At 44.9% G+C, this 20,550-nt stretch overlaps 1 protein-coding gene across 2 annotated transcripts in view; it reads left to right on the forward strand.

The window, feature by feature from the left end:
- PLAT (plasminogen activator, tissue type) overlaps positions 1 to 20,103 on the forward strand; it is a 40,897-nt gene extending 20,794 nt beyond the window's left edge. For both annotated transcript variants that reach the window (XM_073653972.1, XM_073653971.1), the window contains exons 6-15: positions 397 to 507; positions 844 to 1,018; positions 7,387 to 7,478; positions 8,585 to 8,756; positions 9,140 to 9,225; positions 9,310 to 9,502; positions 9,575 to 9,711; positions 16,595 to 16,735; positions 17,170 to 17,318; positions 18,710 to 20,103. In XM_073653972.1, coding sequence (XP_073510073.1) covers positions 397 to 507; positions 844 to 1,018; positions 7,387 to 7,478; positions 8,585 to 8,756; positions 9,140 to 9,225; positions 9,310 to 9,502; positions 9,575 to 9,711; positions 16,595 to 16,735; positions 17,170 to 17,318; positions 18,710 to 18,877 — 1,424 coding nt within the window. In that variant the 3' untranslated portion in view covers positions 18,878 to 20,103. The remainder of the gene's footprint in view (positions 1 to 396; positions 508 to 843; positions 1,019 to 7,386; positions 7,479 to 8,584; positions 8,757 to 9,139; positions 9,226 to 9,309; positions 9,503 to 9,574; positions 9,712 to 16,594; positions 16,736 to 17,169; positions 17,319 to 18,709) is intronic.
- The last annotated feature ends 447 nt before the right edge of the window (positions 20,104 to 20,550 follow it).

Consider the following 20,550-nt stretch of genomic DNA (forward strand, 5'->3'; position numbering starts at 1 on the left):
TGGGTGTCACAGATGAAAAAGTAAAAAAAAAATTGTTGTCACAGATGAAAAAGTTAAAAAAAATGGGTGTACTAATGACCTAAAAAGATTAACAGGACTACATTAAATAGTGAAAATAAAATGGGTGTCACAGATGAAAAAGTTACAAAAAAAATCGTTGTCACAGATCAAAAAGTAAAAAAAAATAGGTGTACTAAAGACCTAAAAAAATTAACAGGATTATATTAAATAGTGAAAATAAAATGGGTGTTACAGATGAAAAAGTAAAAAAAAAACTTGGTGCACTAAAGACTTAAATTGATTAACAGGATTACATTAAATAGTGAAAATAAAATAGGTGTCACAGATGATAAAGTAGAAAAAATAGGTCAACTAATCTCGTACTGTTTTCAACAGATTGTACAGAGACCAGATGTTACAACGGAGGACGATGTCTGCAGGCGCTGTACTCCCCAAACTACATGTGTAAATGTCTCAGCGGATTCACCGGAGAGCACTGTGAGATAGGTAGGAGGAGGGTCCGCCAGGTTGTACTGTATATTATGAGGCTATAATATGGACAGGGTGCACTGTATATGGGGCCCTTAGAGACAGGGGGCCAACTTAGTTGTTATTTAGTAGGGAAATTAGTGCAGGACCCCCCATCGACAGGTAAACTGCTAACAAGGGTGTGGGCACTTGTTCCAATTGTGGGGACAAAACACTAGGGTGGTAAAACCTGGCACAGTTATTGGGGGTATATTGCTATTGGCGCCCAAACGTTTTACTCATATCATTGCGGCGGAGTACCTCTTTATATTACTTATGTCTGGTCGTATTTAGTATTTGGTTATCACTGTGCAGATAATTTGGCTTCCTGCTATGAGGGCTCAGGACAGACCTATCGAGGAAACCATAGCCGGACACACAGCGGACAGGTCTGCGTGAACTGGAACTCCCAGGGGCTTAATCAGAAGCCATACAACGCTCGACACCGAGACGCGCGACAGCTCGGCCTGGGAAACCACAACCACTGCAGGTACCAGCACCGTGGCGGATCTATGTGTATACTGCCCCCTACTGGTATGGAGAGATTGATACAGAAATTTTGACCTTAAAGAGCACCTGTTATTTGCTCAAAATAAAAACAGGGGTTGTATGTTTTTATAGAGAATAACGGCTTTCCTCTGGAAACAGCGCCACTTTTGTCCATAGGCCATGCATGCTATTGCAGCTCAGTGCTATTCAGTTGCATGAGACTGAGCTGTAATGCCAGACACATATGGAGAAGAGTGGCGCTGTTTTTGATTTAAAAAAAAATGAATCCCTTTCACCTATATGTCAGTAGGTCCCTGGCACGTGGGTGGATTTGCGGAAGCATTAGATTGTAAGCTCTTCTGTTATAGGTAGCAGAAAGAACAGGACAGGAACATGTCTGACGGCATTACCATTCTATGACAGCAAGCAGAGTTCTTGTACAATAGTGGGGAACTGAAATACTAAGATTAAGAAAGTGTCAGAAATGTTTAATAATTTCAATGACAAAGTTTTTAACATTAACTGGGAAATTGCTTTAGGGAGCTGCACACATAGTGGTTGTTACTTCACCTGGGCTTGCCATGAAAATATGACAATGAGTCATAAAAACTTGAGAGTTTTCTGGTGAACGGTTCTCAGCCTTGAGGCCAATATTACATTATAAGCCCTCTGTGTATGGGGATCCATAAAACAGCACAGGTTAAAATACAATATCTGCTTTTGATCAAGCCACAGCTCCACTTTTGTCCATAGGCTGTTTCTGGTACTGCAACTTCTTAGAAAAAGATAGATCCCAGAAGTAACAAATGGGGAGATAGAAATCTGCTCTGCATATATACTTCTGCCAATACCACAGCGCCTATGAGTCTTCCCAGCACAATCTTTTCCTTCCTCTCCTTCATTATTCTCCTTCCTTCTTTCCTCTTCTTCCCTTCCTCTACCTTTCTCTCCTTCCTCTCATACCCCTCTATTATTCCTTCCTCCTACCTTCCTTCCTCTTTTCTTCCTTCCTTTCTTTTTTTAATTTCTTTCTTCCTCTTCCTTTCTTTTTTCATGCTTATTATTTTCTTCCTTCCTTCCTCTTCTTCTTTCCTCTCAAATCCCTCATTTATTCCTTCCTCTCCCTTCCTTCTTCTCTTTCCTTCCTCTCTTTTCTTCCTTCCTCTTCATTTCTCTTTCCTCTTTTCTTCTTCAATCTTCCTTTCTCTCCTACTCTTCTTTTATTGCATCCTCTCCTTTCCTTCCTTCTTCTCCCTACCTTCCTTTTCTTACCTTCCTTCCTCTCTTTTTTTCCTTTCCTTTGCCTTCCTCTTTTCTTCTTCCCTCTTCCTTCCTCTTTTCTTCTTCCCTCTTCCTTTCTCTCCTACCCTTTTTAACGGGTCTGGGAGGCGGAACCTCTGAGCAACTATACAAGGGGGCGGTCCTTGTAAGGAAGCGGGTGGCGACCAGGGAAGACAGGCAGGCAGTCACAGCAGGTGACCGGGACAGTCTCTGGGTAAACGGGCAGGAGGTCACGGCAAGTGACCGGGACAGTCTCTGGGTAAACGGGCAGGAGATCACAGCAAGTGACCGGGACAGTCTCTGGGTAAACGGGCAGGAGGTCACAGCAAGTGACCGGGACAGTCTCTGGGTAAACGGGCAGGTACGACCTGTGACGGCTGAGCCTCCAGGTAGGCTAGCAGGCAGATGGCAGATGAGTGCTCCCAGGTGAGCAGGCGAGAGTCTCTGGATAAGCAGGTGGTCACAGCATGTGACGGCGGAGCCTCCAGGTAGGCTAACAGGCAGGTAGCAGATGAGCGCTCCCAGGTGAGCGGGCAAGAGTCTCTGGACTGGCGGGTGGTCACGGCACGTGACGGCGGAGCCTCCAGGTAGGCTAACAGGCAGGTAGCAGATGAGCGCTCCCAGGTGAGCGGGCAAGAGTCTCTGGACTGGCAGGTGGTCACAGCACGTGACAGCGGAGCCTCCAGGTAGGCTAACAGGCAGGTAGCAGATGAGCGCTCCCAGGCGAGAGGGCAAGAGTCTCTGGACTGGCAGGTGGTCACAGCACGTGACGGCGGAGCCTCCAGGTAGGCTAACAGGCAGGTAGCAGGTGAGTGCTCCCGGGCGAGCGGGCAAGAGTCTCTGGACTGGCAGGTGGTCACAGCACGTGACGGCGGAGCCTCCAGGTAGGCTAACAGGCAGGTAGCAGGTGAGCGCTCCCAGGTGAGCGGGCAAGCTGGTCCATAGACAGACTGACAGGTGTCGGAAGGCAGACCGTCGGACCTCAGGCTAGCAAGCAGGAAAGCGGATGACAGGCAGGAATCAGGCAAACTGGCAGGAGACTGGCAGGTAACAGGCAGGTAACAGGCAACGGGACCTGAGGGCTGAAGCAGAGTAGTGAACAGTGCAACAACATTGCTCGGGCACCTCCATCTTGGAGGTGCCCGAGTAATCTGGTTTAGGCCTCTATAGTCTATACATGGACGGAGTGAGCCGTCCTTCTTTTTGACAAAGAAGAAGCCTGCTCCCGCAGGGGAGGTAGATTTCCGGATAAATCCCCGGGCCAGGTTCTCCTCAATATATTCAGACATGGACCGGGTTTCAGCAGCGGACAAAGGGTAGATTCGCCCACGGGGAGGAGTAGAGCCGGGCATCAGGTCGATTGGGCAGTCGTATGGTCTATGAGGAGGTAAAGTCTCTGCCTCTTTTTTATTGAAGACATCCGCATAAGACCAATAGGGAACCGGAAGACCGGGCAGATTGGCTGGGGTAGGAGAAGGACGGGCAGGACGAACGGGAACTAGACAAGTCTTATGGCAATCCTGTCCCCAGCGAAGGACCTCTCCGGTCTGCCAGTCAAGCACGGGTGCATGTTTCTGGAGCCAAGGCAGGCCAAGCAATAGTGCGTGAGAGAGTCCAGGCAGAACATGAAAGGAGATGCTCTCAGAATGCAGCATTCCCACCTGTAGAGTCAGAGATTCGGTGATGAGTTGGATGGGATGTGGTAAGAGATCCCCATCCACGGCGGCGACAGATAAAGGTACGGCCAGAGGTTTGGTGGGAATGTGGTATTTTTCTACCAGGGACTGAGAGATGAGATTTCCAGCAGCTCCAGAGTCAAGTTGAGCCAGTTCAAAATAGCGGTTCTCTCCGCAGAAGATAGAAACAGACAGCATCAGGGATGGAGAGGGTTTACTTTTGTCTAGGGCGACCTCTCTGAGCGATCCTAGACACAGGCGTTTCCCGACCTCTCAGGGCAGGAACGGATCCGGTGCTCCTTACTGCCACAGTAGAAACAGCTCCCCTCGGCACGACGTAAGTCTTGACGGGTCTTGACCATCTTGGTCTGGTCGACCTGCATAGGCTCAGGTGAGTGTGCCTGGGGAGTAACAGAGGGAGTGACGGGTCTCTGGAAGGTGGGGACTAGACGTGGAATCCTCCTCTCACGGGTGACCTCCCTAGCGCGCTCCTGGAACCGGATGTCAATCCGGGTGACAAGTGTAATCAAGTCGTCGAGAGTGGTAGGATTGTCCCGACCGGCGAGTTCATCTTTAATACGGCCGGACAGACCCTCCCAGAAGACGGACACCAGGGCGTCGTTATCGCAGGCCAGCTCCGAAGCAAGGGTACGGAACCGTATGGCATATTGGCCCACGGTGAGACTCCCTTGACGGAGGCGTAGCAGAGATGAGGCGGATGAGGTCTTCCGTCCGGGTTCGTCAAAGACCTTCCGGAAAGCCGTGAGAAAGGCTGGCAGGTCGGACACCAGAGGGTCTCCTCTCTCCCATAGAGGATTTAGCCAAGCCAGTGCCTCTCCCGTGAGATGGGACATGATGAAGGCTACTTTGGCCCGGTCGGAATTAAACTGGTGGGACTGGTGTTCAAAGTGCAGGGTGCACTGGTTAATGAAGCCCCGAGCTTGAGCGGAGTCGCCTCCGAAGCGAGGAGGTGCAGAAAGCCGGATTCCAGAGCAGGATACTGTGGTATTGGTGGGCAGCGGAGCAGCCGGGCTGCGAGTCATGACACTAGCGGTGGTTGTTGGTGGAACAGTCAGAGTGTCCAGGCGAGTATTGACATTCCGCAGGTGACCCAGGATGGACTCCTGTTGGGACCTCTGTCGGGACAGTTCATGACAGAGGTCCGAGAGCGAGGGAGCTTGGGTGCCACCGGGTTCCATGGCCCGAGCAAACTGTAACGGGTCTGGGAGGCGGAACCTCTGAGCAACTATACAAGGGGGCGGTCCTTGTAAGGAAGCGGGTGGTGACCAGGGAAGACAGGCAGGCAGTCACAGCAGGTGACCGGGACAGTCTCTGGGTAAACGGGCAGGAGGTCACGGCAAGTGACCGGGACAGTCTCTGGGTAAACGGGCAGGAGATCACAGCAAGTGACCGGACAGTCTCTGGGTAAACGGGCAGGAGGTCACAGCAAGTGACCGGGACAGTCTCTGGGTAAACGGGCAGGTACGACCTGTGACGGCTGAGCCTCCAGGTAGGCTAGCAGGCAGATGGCAGATGAGTGCTCCCAGGTGAGCAGGCGAGAGTCTCTGGATAAGCAGGTGGTCACAGCATGTGACGGCGGAGCCTCCAGGTAGGCTAACAGGCAGGTAGCAGATGAGCGCTCCCAGGTGAGCGGGCAAGAGTCTCTGGACTGGCGGGTGGTCACGGCACGTGACGGCGGAGCCTCCAGGTAGGCTAACAGGCAGGTAGCAGATGAGCGCTCCCAGGCGAGCGGGCAAGAGTCTCTGGACTGGCAGGTGGTCACAGCACGTGACGGCGGAGCCTCCAGGTAGGCTAACAGGCAGGTAGCAGGTGAGCGCTCCCAGGCGAGCGGGCAAGAGTCTCTGGACTGGCAGGTGGTCACAGCACGTGACGGCGGAGCCTCCAGGTAGGCTAACAGGCAGGTAGCAGGTGAGCGCTCCCAGGTGAGCGGGCAAGCTGGTCCATAGACAGACTGACAGGTGTCGGAAGGCAGACCGTCGGACCTCAGGCTAGCAAGCAGGAAAGCGGATGACAGGCAGGAATCAGGCAGCAAACTGGCAGGAGACTGGCAGGTAACAGGCAGGTAACAGGCAACGGGACCTGAGGGCTGAAGCAGAGTAGTGAACAGTGCAACAACATTGCTCGGGCACCTCCATCTTGGAGGAGGTGCCTTATATATGGAGGGATCCTCCGGCCATTGGCCGGGGACTCCTTAGGGCGACGCGCGCGGCCCCTTTAAGAGAGGGGGAGCGCGCGCGCGCGCGCCCTAAGCACAGTGACCGGGGGAGAGCGGGCGCTGCAAGCAGAGCGGGAGGAAGCCGCCGGGCACGGAGCAGAGAGGTGAGGGGAACAGCGTCCCTGCCTAGCAGGAGGCAGGGACGCCGACGCTACACCCTTCTTGTATTCCATCCGCTCCCCTTCCTTCCTTCTTCTCCCTCCCATCCTTCTTTTCCCTTCCTTCCTCTCTTCTTCTTTTATTTTCCTCTTTCCTTTCTCTTTTCTTCTTTCCTATTCCTTTCTCTCTTTTCTTCTTCCCTCTTCCTTTCTCGCCTTCCTTCCTTTCGTACCCCTCTTTTATTTCTTCTTCTCCCTTATCTTTCCTTCTACTCCCTCCCTTCCTTCTTCTCCTTCGTTCCTTCTCCATTCCTTCATCATCTTCCCCTCTTTTATTCCTTCCTCTCCTTTATTTCTTTACCATCCTTCCTTCCTCTCCCTTCCTTCTTCTCCTTTGTTCCTTCTCCTTTCCTTCATCTTCCCCTTTTTCATTCCTTCCTCTCCTTTATTTCTTTACCATCCTTCCTTCTTCTCCATTCCTTCCTCTCCTTCCCCTCTTTTCTTCCTTTCCTCCTAGCTTTTTTGTCTCCTTTCCCCCTCTCTTTCTCTTTCCTCTCCTTCCCCCTCTTTCTTACTTCTTCTACATTGATTCTTTACAGGATCATTTACACTATGACATAAACAATTATTTTTCAATATCTCTGCTTGCTGTCATTTAATAGGATTTTTTTTTTGTCTATTTCAAATGGATGATAACCTATAGTATTGGTCATGAGATGGACACATAGGTGTATGGCTCGTTACTTTCTGTATCAATCTCTTACCATATCCAATATCTCTGCTTGCTGTAATTTAATAAGAACCTTTTTTTTATTTTACTTCCGATGGATAATAATCTGTATTAGACATGTGATGGACATCGAGGTCCTCGGCTCATGACATTTAGGCCGGGTTGTATGTCACAGTCCATATCTGGACCTCAGAGCCTGTGCCTGATCTGACAACCTCACATATGTTTATGAGGCTGTAAATTCGGGTTGTCAGTTCCGAGGCAGGAAATCATATTGGTGGAGGTCCAGCAATGAGATATTTCTATGATCCTGTGGCATGGAGATTACAGCCATATATTATTTTACAGGAATCCGGATGGTGATAACAATCCCTGGTGTTATATATTTAAGAATGGGAAGTACAGCTGGGATTACTGCAGCGTGCCAGCCTGCCGAAAAAGTGAGTGCCGGCACACCCTGGAGAACGGCCATTGTCGGACCGCAGGAAGCCGCTTACAGGAGTACAATGACATTCTCCAGCAATTATGGATATAAATCATACGTAGTGATTGAATTATTACCGCCATCTAATTACTGCACACACCGTTATTACGTACAGGAATATACACAAGCGTCACTTAAAGGGGTTGTCCAGCTTTGGGGACAATTTTTTTTACTTCAAAAAATTATTTTAGATTTTTTTTTTCAATTGGTTTCATTAAAAATTTTGCACCGTTTGTTTTTTACACACTCATTGTTTCCCTGCACATTCAACTTTGATGTGGTCTGTGGTCAGAAATCAGCTGAGAAGAAAAAAGGGTTATAATCTTCCCAGAATAAGCTCACTGACGGTTTCTCAGTTAACTCACTCTACAGCCAGCAATAGGAGGCTATAGAATGCTAGCGGAGGAACATTTTTAATAGAAGCCAGTTGCAAAAATTTTGGCCCCAAATACCTGCAATCAAATAAAAAAAAAAATCCATAAGTCCTCATGGAGCCCAATGCAAAATCTTTAACAGTGCCATTGCCAACCGTATACCCTTTATAATATCCCCATCAGACCCTCATAGCGAGCTGACTAACAGATAGAAAGGGACAGAAAAAAACTCCCCACCAGACAGTCAAAATAAGCTCACTGATGGATTCTCAGTTAACTCATTCTGCAGCAACACTGAGGTTTATAGAAGGCAAACGGTGTAGTATTTTTAATTAAACCCAATTGCAAAAATAATTTTTAGCCCCAATTACTGGCATTTAAATAAAAAAACAAACAATTGTCCCTAAACACGGAAAATCCAAGAAGTGATGGGTTATTTTTTGCCATGCACCTTTAACATTAGATGATCGTTCTTGTTAAAGAATCTTACATGAAAGTCATCTGAAGGTCACAGAGTTCTTTTATTTAGTCTCCACCTAGTGGTCATAAGTGGTACTTTTTTTTTAAAAAAAAATTTCCATCTGGTCTTTCTCCTCCATGATTTGATGACAGATGAATAACGACTGATATAGTTCCAGTGATCGCCATGAAATGTCCGATAAATAATAATGACTTTTCTCCTGACCAGACACAACAGACTGTTACTCTGAGCGAGGGACCACCTATGGGGGATCGTGGAGTACCACCCTATCTGGTGCCAGCTGCCTACGATGGGACTCACCTTTGCTAAGGAAAAAGCAGTTTAGCGCCTGGCAAGGTAGTGCCCGCAGACTACAGCTGGGGAGCCACAACTACTGCAGGTGAGTTTTATTGCTTGAAAATCAGGTATCTCCTATATGAAGTGTGTTCTGCTTTACTTCATGCACGGAGGGGTATCGCTTACCCCATGTGCAGGGCATTGCAGTAGCTTAAGTATCCATGGTTACGACCACTAGCTAACTGTCGCTATATCAGTCGTAACCATGGATACCTAAGCTACTGCAATGCCCTGCACATGGGATAAGCGACATAGCGAATCAGAAGAACTGTACTACATTTCTAATTGGAGGTATTTGCTAATATTATTATTGTTACACCAACAACATATTGGGATAGGATCTTGGAGATGGGAATATCCCTTAAATATATAGATTTCTAAAGAAATTTTAAGGTTCTAAAGCCATTTATCCTATGTACTTTGCAGGAATCCAGACAATGACATCCGTCCTTGGTGTCATGTGATGAACGGCACGGAAACGTCCTGGGAGTACTGCGACGTCCCCCGATGCTGTAAGTGATAGCGAATGATTTCTCAGCCAGGTACGCAGGAAAGAATTAGTCTATAATGCTTTGTTGTTGTTTTTTTTTTAACAGCAACTTGTGGAATCCGACGACCCCAGCTAAAGCCTCGCTTAAAAATCGCCGGAGGTCGATCCGCACATATAACCTCTCACCCATGGACGGCACCCATCTTTCGCTTGTCCAGGGGTACAGAGTATTTTCGTTGCGGAGGGACACTCATAAATTCCTGCTGGGTGGTGACGGCCGCCCATTGCTTCCATGAAGAGTGAGTAATTTGTCTGACCATTGATGATGCCGTATAGATGTCGGGTCTGTCACTGACAGCTTTTCCTTACAGGTCCTCTCCAAATCTGTTACGGGTAAAACTGGGGCGGACAATGCAGGTTGTGCCGGGAGAGCAGGAACAAAGCTTCAGAGTGGAACAATTACACATACACCCTCAGTTTGATGATTTCACCTTCGACAATGATATTGGTTAGTATACACTCTCCAAATTGTTCTTTCATGTCCAATGTTTAAAGAAGACCTGTCACTTGCCATAAAATTTGTCAATTTTTTTTTATCTGGTGTAAATGCCGCTGTTCTCCTGAATCCGGCGCTGTTTTTCTTTTTTTCCTGCTCCTCTCCGTTCCTGAGATATGGCCTCCTATTCACCATATATAAATCTAGTCTTGTTAGACAACTGGGCGTAGTTCTGAAGAACACACCCACAGAGAAGAGCTGAGAACCATGCCCACTTGGCCAACAAGACTAGATGTATATCTTGGGAAGAAGAGGTCATATCTCAGGAACGGAGAGGAGCAGGAGCAGAAGAAAAACGACGCCGGATTCAGGAAAACAGCAGCATTTTGTCATGCTAGGTATGGGAAGATCCCAGGGTACGACGGTGGGAAAGGGGGGGGGGGGGAGCCCAGAAACTAGGGAAATGGGGAGTGGAAACCCCTAAGCAGATCTAACAACACCCTGACTCCCCTATCATCCCTAAATAGGTTCCGCACCTATCGCCGAGCAGGATACCTTAGCCCTGGCTGACCCTAGAGCTAGGCCCTAGGTAGGGAGGGGGAGGGTGAGCACTAGTCAGCCCCCACTGAAACTAAGACAAACCAAGGAAACAGACAAGGGGATAAACTTAGCTTTGAGAAGACACCAGAGAGATCACAACTAAAATCCACAAAGGAACTCCAAGGAGAATGTAGCCGACTGCTAGAACTCCAGACCTGAACAGAGGAATTAACTCTATCACCAGCAACTCTCTGGAGAAACTGAGAGCGTTTAAAGATCCAGCAAGGGTATGTTAATTAGCAGCAGAAGGTGGAGATCACTGCTGGGTCCTAGAGAGGAAGGGATGATAAAAGGATCAAGAAGGTGTCAGCAAGCCAAGCGCAGCGACCTTCTACAGTCGGATCCAGAATGCCTGCTGTCAAACCTGACACACTCGTGACACATTTACACCTGGTAAAAAAATGCAAGTTTTTGGCAAGTGACAGGTCCTTTTTGAAGGGATTTATTATGTATGTATGAGATTTAGAAAAAAACATGGTTGCCTTCTTCCAGAAACAGCACCAGTCTTGTCCAGTACTTGAATAAGACACAAACCAAATTTTCAGTATTTTCTGAAAATTCAGATTTTTTTTTTTAAAACCTATCACCGTAATCATACTCACCTAAAGAATCATATTATCAGGTCATTTTTTCCTTACAATGAATGATATAAAACAGAAACACAAAAAAATAATGGTGGAATTCTGTTTTGTTTTTTCACCGCTTCATCACGCTTGGATTTTCTTTCCTGTTTTTCAGTAAAATTATATGGTAAAGTGAATCACTCTGTTATAATTTGTAGTTTTTAACACAAAAACTCCCACAAGACCTCATATGGCAATATTGATGAAAAGATTAAAAAAATTAGGCCTGTTGGAAGATGGAGAATTAAAAAATGAAAGTATAGAACTGAAAATTTGACTAGTCATGAAAGGGATAAAAATACGGTAATACCCACATCTTCAGCCTTACAAAGTCCATATAGCTCAAAGACCAGGAGTGCAATCAAGAGTCCTTGATCCAAAGACATCAAAGCCATAAATCCATATAGAGGGGCACTTCCATCTTATTAGGCTAACATCACAAGTCTGGCTACGTGGCATATGTGAGAAAAACTGAGTGATTTTTCATCTGTATTTTGGATAAGATTTTTATCAGTGTTTGATCAGTTTTATCAGTTTTTCTATGCAAATTGCCTCTTCAGAGAGGAAGACGATTAGAACTCTAGTGCCACCTATAGGATGTAGCAATCCTAAAAGTCAATATCGACCCTTTATTGAGCCTTGCAACACGACTTGGGATAAAAGCGAAACCAGAAATTCAATTTGCAGACACGTGTTTCGGGGGTGTTGCCCCTCATCAGTGCAAATCAAGAGATCTGATTTGGCTAGATGAGAGGCTCTGGACTGGGGAGTCTAAGGGGTAATGTCTCTCCTTGTGCCTGACATGCTAGTGTAAGGAGACTTAAACTTAATTAATTTAATTCATTTCCCAGAGGAGCATTGCATGGCCTATAAGTCTCATTACCCTATCATATCATTTTCTTCTTGCATGCAAAAAATAAATGATGGATATGTGTACATGACATCTTTTTCAGGCGCAAGAAAAAAGAAAATGAACATAATGCACAGCAATGTCAAAACGACTTGCTGTGCATGTGTTCTGTCTTTTGTAATGCCGCAAAAACGATCAAAAGGCGCCAAAGAAGACTATTCTGGAAAAGCACTGTGTCAAAAAGACGTGTGTGCACATACGCACATACACTAAAACAGTCAGTGAAAATTGGACAAAACTTGGATGTTTCTCAGGGTATGTGACACAATTAGACGCCAGCGAACCTGAAAAAGATGCTTAAGGAAAATGCCGGCGGTGTATTAACTGTTGGGTCTTTTTTGACGCCTCTTTGGTCTTGCTGCTGGTGCTTTTTTTTTTATTCCATATATAACCTAGAAGAGTGGACAGGTCACTTCATGGATCAGGTGGATCAGGTGGGGAAGATATACGAGATGGGGGAAAGATGATGAGTTCAGTTTTGTCCACATTGAGCTTGAGGAAGCGGGAGGAGAAGAAGGAGGATATGGCTGATAGACATGCTGGGATTCTGGACAGCAGAGAGGTGACATCTTGGCCAGAGAGGTAGATCTGGGTGTCATCAGCGCACAGATGATATTGGAAGCCATGGGATTTTATGAGCTGTCCCAGGCCAAGGGTATAGATTGAGAAGAGTAGGGGTCCTAGGACAGAGTCTTGAGGGACTCCAACAGAGAGGGGGCGGGGTGAGGAGGTAGTGTGGGAGTGGGAGACACTAAATGTGCGGTTAGAAAGGTATAAGGAGAACCAGGATAGGGCAAGGTCTTTGACGCCAAAGAAATCGAGGATCTATAATAGGAGGCAGTGGTCACCTGTTTCAAAGACAGAGGATAGGTCAAGAAGGAGTACAGAGAATTGTCTGTTAGCTTTTGCTGTAAGTCATTAGTAGTTTTGGTAAGGGCAGTTTCGGTGGAATGATGGGGGCGGAAGCCGGATTGTCGGTTGTCAAAGAGAGAGTTAGATGAGAAGTGAGAGGAAAGCTCAGTGTGAACATGTTGCTCAAGGAGTTTGGAGGCAAATGGGAGCAGTGATATGGGGCGGTAGCTGAACGATGCGGTTGGGTTGAGGAATGGCTTTTTGAGGATGGGCATGATTGTGGCATGTTTAAAGGCAGCGGGGAAGGTACCAGAAGTTGTGATGGGTTTAAAAGATTGGTTAGGGATGGGATGAGTGTGGGCATGAGGTTGGGGAGGAGGTGGGATGAGATGGGGTCGAGTGCACAAGTGGTGAGGTGTGATTTGGAGAGGAGACGAGTGAGGTCTCTTTCCGTGATGTTGGAAAGGGAGGTTATGGGGGAAAGGCAGTGGTCTGGAAAACAAAGGGGTTGTGGTGGTCGGACAGTAAAGACTTGCTGTGTTTGGTCATGGTTACATAGTTTATAAGGCCGAAAAAAGACAAGCGTTGATCCAGTTCAGCCTATTTCTTGTGCACTGCAGCTATTCCGCAGCGTTGATCCAGGGGAAGGCAAAAAAAAAACATGTGGTATAGGCCAATCTACATCACTGAGGAAAAACTCACTTCCCGACTCCAATCTGGCAGTCAGATTAAATCCCTGGATTAATTAACTATCACTAAGCATAAGATGTAATTTTATTGTTCTCAAGAAAGGCGTCCAGGCCTCTCTTGAACTCATTAAGTGAGTTGGACATCACCACTTCCTCTCCCAGAGAGTTCCAGAGTCTCACGGCTCTGACCGTAAAGAATCCCCTTCTATGCTGGTGCAGGAACCTCCTTTCCTCCAGACGCATAGTGTGCCCCCTCGTCTTTGTCACCATCCTTGGTATAAACAGGTCATGGGAGAGATCTCTGTACTGCCCGCTGATGTATTTATACATGTTTATGAGGTCTCCCCTAAGCCTTCTCTTTTCCAACGTAAATAGGCCTAATTTTGACAACCTCTCTGGGTATTCTAGTCCCTCCATTCCCTTTATTACCTTAGTCGCCCTCCTTTGTACCCTCTCTAGCTCCAATATGTCTTTCCTGAGCACCGGAGCCCAGAACTGTGCACAATATTCTAAGTGCGGCCTTACCAGCGCTTTATACAGAGGAAGAATAATGTTCTCATCATATGCCCCTATTCCTCTTCTGATGCATGCCATGACTCTATTTGCCTTCGCAGCTGCTGCCCGACACTGGGCACTCCAATTTAATTTGCTGTTAACCAAGACACCCAGGTCCTTCTCCATGTCAGATTTCCCCAACGGTTTCCCATTTAATATGTATGGGTGACTGCTGTTTTTCTTTCCCATGTGCATGACCTTACATTTATCGGCATTGAACCCCATTTGCCATTTTTTGGCCCAACTCCCCAATTTATCTAAATCCTCCTGTAGCTGTGCCCTATCCTCGTCTGTATTAACTACTTTACAAAGTTTAGTATCATCTGCAAATATTGCTATTTTACTATGCAACCCTTCCACTAGATCATTAATAAATATATTAAATAATATAGGGCCCAAGACAGACCCTTGAGGCACCCCGCTAGTATCCCTGACACACCCTGAGCTTACTCCATTGATAACCACCCACCCCATTGGTCAATCTTGTTTTTGAAGTGTGTGGCAAACTCCTCAGCAGATATGACTGAGGTCGGAGGGGACAGTGGAGGGCGGAGGAGAGAGTTAAAAGTGTTGAATGACTGTTTGTGGTTGTAGGATAAAGAGGATATGAGGGTTGGGAAGTAGGACTGTTTTAGCAGAGGTGAGGGCTGATTTGAATGCGAGTGTTACTTGTGTGACTGCAGTGAAGTCATCTTGCGAATGTGTTTTCTTCCAACGCCGCTCCGCAACCCTGGACGCTTGTCGAAGCTGTTTAGTGAGGTTGTTGTGCCAGGGTTGCCTATTGACTCATAGCGCTCTGCCATGCATAAGAGGGGCGACTGAGTCAATAGCTGATGCGAGAGTGGCATTGCAGAAAGCAGTGGCGCTGTCTGTGTCGTGAAGATATGGATGTCAGTGGTAGAATAGAGTCAGAGAGTGTGTGAGTGTCTAGATGTGCAAGGTTTCTGCGGGGGTGTGCTAGTTGCTGGACATGAATGACAGGTGAGGAGGACAGGGATGAGAAAGTGAGTAGATGGTGGTCAGATAAAGGTAAGGGGGAGGTTGTGAGGTTAGATGGGGAGCAGGGTCGGGTGAAGATGAGGTCTAATGTATGTCGTCTGTGTGGGTGGCTGAGGAGGACCACTGAGTTAGTCCAAAGGATGAAGTAAGCGACGGAGTTTGGATGCTGTTGACTGGCGAGTGTCAGTGGGGATGTTGAAATCGCCCATGATTGAAGATAAAGAAAGACATAGCTGAACTAGAGCGGGTGCAGAGAAGAGCGACCAAGGTAATTAGAGGACTGGGGGGTCTGCAATACCAAGACAGGTTATTACACTTGGGGTTATTTACTTTGGAAAAATGAAGGCTTAGGGGTAATCGTATTACTATGTACAAGTATATGAGGGGACAGTACAAAGACTTTTCTACTGATCTTTTTACTCTACTTTTTTCTAGTTTTACTTTTTACTTTTAGGCTATGGGTTGAACTAGATGGACTTAGTCTTCCTTAAGAACTATGTTACTATGATGATTGTGGGAATAATCTAAGATGCGCTCAGCATGCTAACCAAGTTATTCACTGATCCTCCGACTTGATCAACCATGGACATGGCTTCTTTTTCTTTCTTTTTTTTTGTGTGGACACTTGGTCTGTAAAAAAGTACAGATGTGAACATCCCCAAATGCAAATTGCCTCTTCAGAGAGAAAAAGGACTAGAACTCTAGTGCTACCTACTAAGAGTAGTGATCCTAAAATTCAATATCGACCCTTTAATGACCCTTGCCATATGACTTAGGATAAAAGCCAAACCAGAATCGCAATTTGTAGACACGGTGTTTCAGCAAATTGCCTCTCATCAGTGCAAAGTATGATATCTGATTTGGCTAGGTGAGAGGCTTAAGACTGGGATCTAAGGGGTAACGTTTCTCCTTGTGGAGAGTGACAAGCCAGACCTGGGATATCAGAGTGAGGAGACTAACAGTATATACTCCATGCATGCTCCTCTGGGAAATTAAATATGCAAACTGCCTCTTCAGAGAGGAAGAGGAGTAGAACTCTATAGTGCCACCTATTGGAAGCAGCGATCCTAAAAGTCAATATAAACCCTTTTAATGAGCCTTGCCATATGACCTAAGATAAAAGCCAAATCAAAATCTCAGTTTGCAGATACGGTGTTTCAGGGTACTGCCTCTCGTCAGTGCAAAGTGTGAGATCTGATTAGTAACACGGATAGAGCAAGTATGAGAAAATTGGATGTGTAAAAGGGGCCTAAGTGACATATTGCTAGGATTTATCAGCACATATTGATGTTAGGGGTCTTCTGAGACAACTACTGACCCTTCTTTCCAAGGGTATCATCTGTCGGGGAAAGGTCGGGAGGCCACCACAATCATCAGATAGTAGGCCAACTCTGCTGAAATTGGTGGGTCTGGTCAACTATTGTGTATGGGAGCTCTAACCGACAATGATACAAACAAAGAGCAGCACTTTCGGTCCGGTTAACTGGACACTACTTGTGCTTGTTTTTCCTCCTCTTAGCAGCCATCACTGGTCATCTTGCTTGGCAGAAGACCCTGACAATGGTGTCCTCTGTGTACACTCATGGTCATGTCTGTCTGCTCCTCAGTATATTAATATATGTATAGTGTGGTAACACATTTGTTATATATCTCGTGATACTTTACAGCTCTTCTAAAGCTCAAGTCTTCTTCTGGATCATGCTCTATGGAGACGGACAGCGCCCGACCAGCATGTATGCCTGTCAAGGACCAGATGCTGCCAGACTGGACAGAATGTGAAATCTCAGGATTCGGGAAACATGCACATAGTAAGGAAAAAATCAATGCAAGGAAACATAGTGCACAACCTCTGTAGGACTCACAATTGTCTTGCTCTACATATGGAATGGTAGCTATTAAAACATTAAAGGGAATGTATGAAGATTGATCCAACATACGACAGATAATAAAGTATAATAAGATATTATACAAAATAAAATAATATAACAAAAAAATAATAATATAACAATATACAACGCTGACCTCACAATCTTCAATATATTGGCTATTGCAGTACCAGTTTTCACCATAGTGGGTGGAGCTTATTTTCTATGCATTTCAATGAAACAGCGCCCCCATCCATTGATTAAGAATCACATTTGGCATTTAGAAAGAAAATTGTTCTTTTCATAACCAACCAACCCTTTCCAAGTATTGCATGAACTTTACCAATTATCCTATCTCTTCACACATCTTCCTTCAGATTCTCCATTCATGTCCGAACAACTTAAAGAAGGTCGTGTGAGGCTGTATCCTGACAAGCTCTGCACTCCTGAACAATTGGCAGACAGAATGGTGACGGCAAATATGTTGTGCGCAGGTGACACAGTGAACCAGGACGATGCCTGTCAGGTAACTGCGTTTTGAAAAGTTCAAAGCATTCAGTAGTACAACCCCTGGCAAAAATTATGGAATCACCGGGCTCGGAGGATGTTCATTCAGTTGTTTAATATTGTGGAAAAAAAGCAGATCACAGACATGGCACAAAACTAAAGTCATTTCAAATGGCAACTTTATGGCTTTAAGAAACACTAAAAGAAATCAAGATTAAAAATGTGGTACTCAGTAAGGGTAATTTTTTTCAGACCAAGCAGAGGGGAAAAATGCATTTTTTCAACAACATTAAACAACTGAATGAACATCCTCCGGGCCCGGTGATTCCATAATTTTTGCCAGGGGTTGTACTTACACTCCAAAAATGGATGAAAATCCCATTATGCTGTTGAAATCCTCACAGTAGCCATTTGTCCCCATACAACATTCTAAAAAGCCTGGAATATATTTGCTATTGCCATATTTAGTTTTCAAGCACCGCAGTCATGAAACATGGAAAAAAATTAAGCTGCTAACACCAAAGTTTAAATTTTTGAACAAAGTGCCTGGCATCCAACTGAAAAGGACTTGTGGGAGGAGCATTGAGGGAGCTTCCTCACAATCCTCTCCAGTTGGATACCAACCAATGTACACCGCTTCTTAAACACTGGACCTGGCAGCTATATAGAGAGAGGTCTTATCATTTACTAATTTATTTCAATATGGGCATCATATAGATGTGAGACATACCTCTGCCTCCGGCACAAGTTTTAATGGAAAAGTTTAATCCGAAAATAAAATATTGCTTAAATCTGGCTTTTATATTAAATATATCTTTTATATATTCTTGATAATATTTTTTTATATCACTATCTATATAAAAAAAATAATTAGCACTTTTTCCAACTGGTCACAAAGTCTAATATTAGTCTCCTACTTATGCACATTATCCACAATTAAGAATGACTTAGGCCCTATTTGTTTGTATAGAAGCATTTTCTGAGCATGCTCTAATATAGGTTCAGGTCGTTGTGCAGAAAGGGGGGGGGGGGGAGCTGTAACATCTCCTCTGTTATCTGTCATTGTAATCCTGTCTCTCGCCTGTACAGAATAGGAAGTATGAGCTTAGTATTAAACATAGTGGCTAGATGAAAATTGCAAGATTACTGTTTTTTTTATATGGAAAATTGAAAGAAAAAAAATCTGAATTTTAAAGAGTGACTGCTTTCTTCTAGAAACAGCACCACATCTGACCGTGGGTTGTGTCTGGAACTGTATCATTGTTTCATTGTAAATGGGTCTGAGTTGCAATACCCCATACATCCTGTGGACAAGAGTGGCGCTGTTTTTGGAAGAATGCAGCCAGTATAAATCCTAAAGTAGTCCATAATCTGTGGTGTTCTAATTAATATTATCTTCCTTCCCTGCAGGGTGATTCTGGGGGGCCACTCGTGTGCCCAATAAACGGCCGTATGCACCTTTTTGGAGTCATCAGCTGGGGGGAGGAGTGCGGGTTAAAGGACAAGCCTGGAGTTTACACCCGAGTGACCCGCTATATAGACTGGATACAGCAAAAAACAGGAATTCGGCTGAACTGAGCCCTGCCAGACACTACGAGACCACTAGAGACATTGCTGGAAATGCCAGAGACCAAAGACCCCCACCACTAATAACTGGGGCCAGATGCAACTGTGCAATAGGTAGAATGAATATTTATATAGTTCTATATTTATTCATATAAAGACCAAGGACGAACCTCAGAGCAGGACTAGGACGAGTATTAATCTGGAGGTCGATCCCTTTTCCGGGGGTTAAAATGACCAAAAACTCCAAAATGAATAGCAATCTATTTGGCTTTACATTATGGAAGATACCTTGTCATCTGCTATTAATGTAACAAATCTTGGCTTCTTTTCCATACCAATGGGTAAATTCATGGAATAATGGAATATGCCGTGTAACCCCAGCCTTTTAATAGTACTTCCAATGATGATGGGGGTCGCAGTTCTGCCAGAAGATGAGCCCTTTAAGAACCTAGCTACTTTGAGCGTTGAGGCAACAAAATTTGTTTTTTTTTTTTTTGCATCTAAGGCTATGTTCACACATGTTGGGTTTTTCAGCGTTTTTTTGCTGCAGATTTTTATGCAAATTTTCAGCTGCGTTTTGCAGTACCAGCAAAGCCTATGAGAAACCAGCATCCTCTGTTCACACATCTTGGTTTTTTGTTGTTGCGAATATTGTGCCTTGGTTGGGTTTTTGGAAAATAGAGCATGTAACTTATTTCAGCGTTTTTTCACCCATAGGAAGTAATGGGTGGTGAAAAAAAAAAACCACTGAAAAAAAAAACGCACCAAAAAAAACCACAGGTAAATTTTTTAAACGTTTTTGATGGCAAAATAGAATGGGGCTCTTTTTTTCATAGAACTTTATGTACATGCCTAAATAGACACAGAAGGACAGTGAAAAAAAAAGCTGAAAAAATGCAGCAAAACCTGCGTTTTTGACGCAGCTGATTTCCTGCCAGAGATTGGATTTTGCTGCAGATTTGTGACGCTGAAAAATCCAATGTGTGTGAACATAGTCTAAGAGCCACAACTTTTTCGTTTTAGGGGGGGGGGGGGTTTAAAGGACAATTGTAATTTTTGGTGGGGGCAGAAAGGTATTGAAAGAATTAAGAATTTTTTTGTGGGGGAATGGGAAAAAAAAAAAAAAAAAAGCAATTCAGAAATGTTTGTTTTGTTTTCATAGTATTCGGAGCAGGTATAAATGCAATATTAATTTTAATAATTGCAGTTCAGTAGAATTATGTCAATACCCAAATTATATTATTTGTTTATGTTTTATTACTTTGCACAATAAAACTTTTTTTTTTATTTGTTTTTGTGTCGCCATATTCTTAAAGCCAGAACTTTTTATTTTTTATTTTTCTTTCAATAGAGTAGTGTTGTGACTCTTGATTCTGTTTTATTGGCTTCCATTTGGGGTATATATGACTTTTAGATCACTTTTTATCTCATATTTTATAAAGCCATGTTACAAAAAAAAAAGAGAGAAGAAAAAAAACTAATTTTAATGGCTTTTTAATTACATTTGCCTTCCACTTTGGCATTCTAGCTATAGCCTCATGACATTGCACACTTCTGTAAAAGTAAATGAGGGCGTAAGTAGTTTGTCAACTTTTGGCCAACTTTTCCCATTAAATTTTTATCTAAACTTTCCTCACTTGATTCATTGCAATTTTGATGTTGCCACAATCGCCCTCTACCTACGT

Source organism: Phyllobates terribilis, unplaced genomic scaffold, assembly GCF_046119375.1.
Source record: "Phyllobates terribilis strain yellow unplaced genomic scaffold, ASM4611937v1 Scaffold_11__3_contigs__length_659146591, whole genome shotgun sequence".
Classification (NCBI taxonomy): domain Eukaryota; kingdom Metazoa; phylum Chordata; class Amphibia; order Anura; family Dendrobatidae; genus Phyllobates; species Phyllobates terribilis.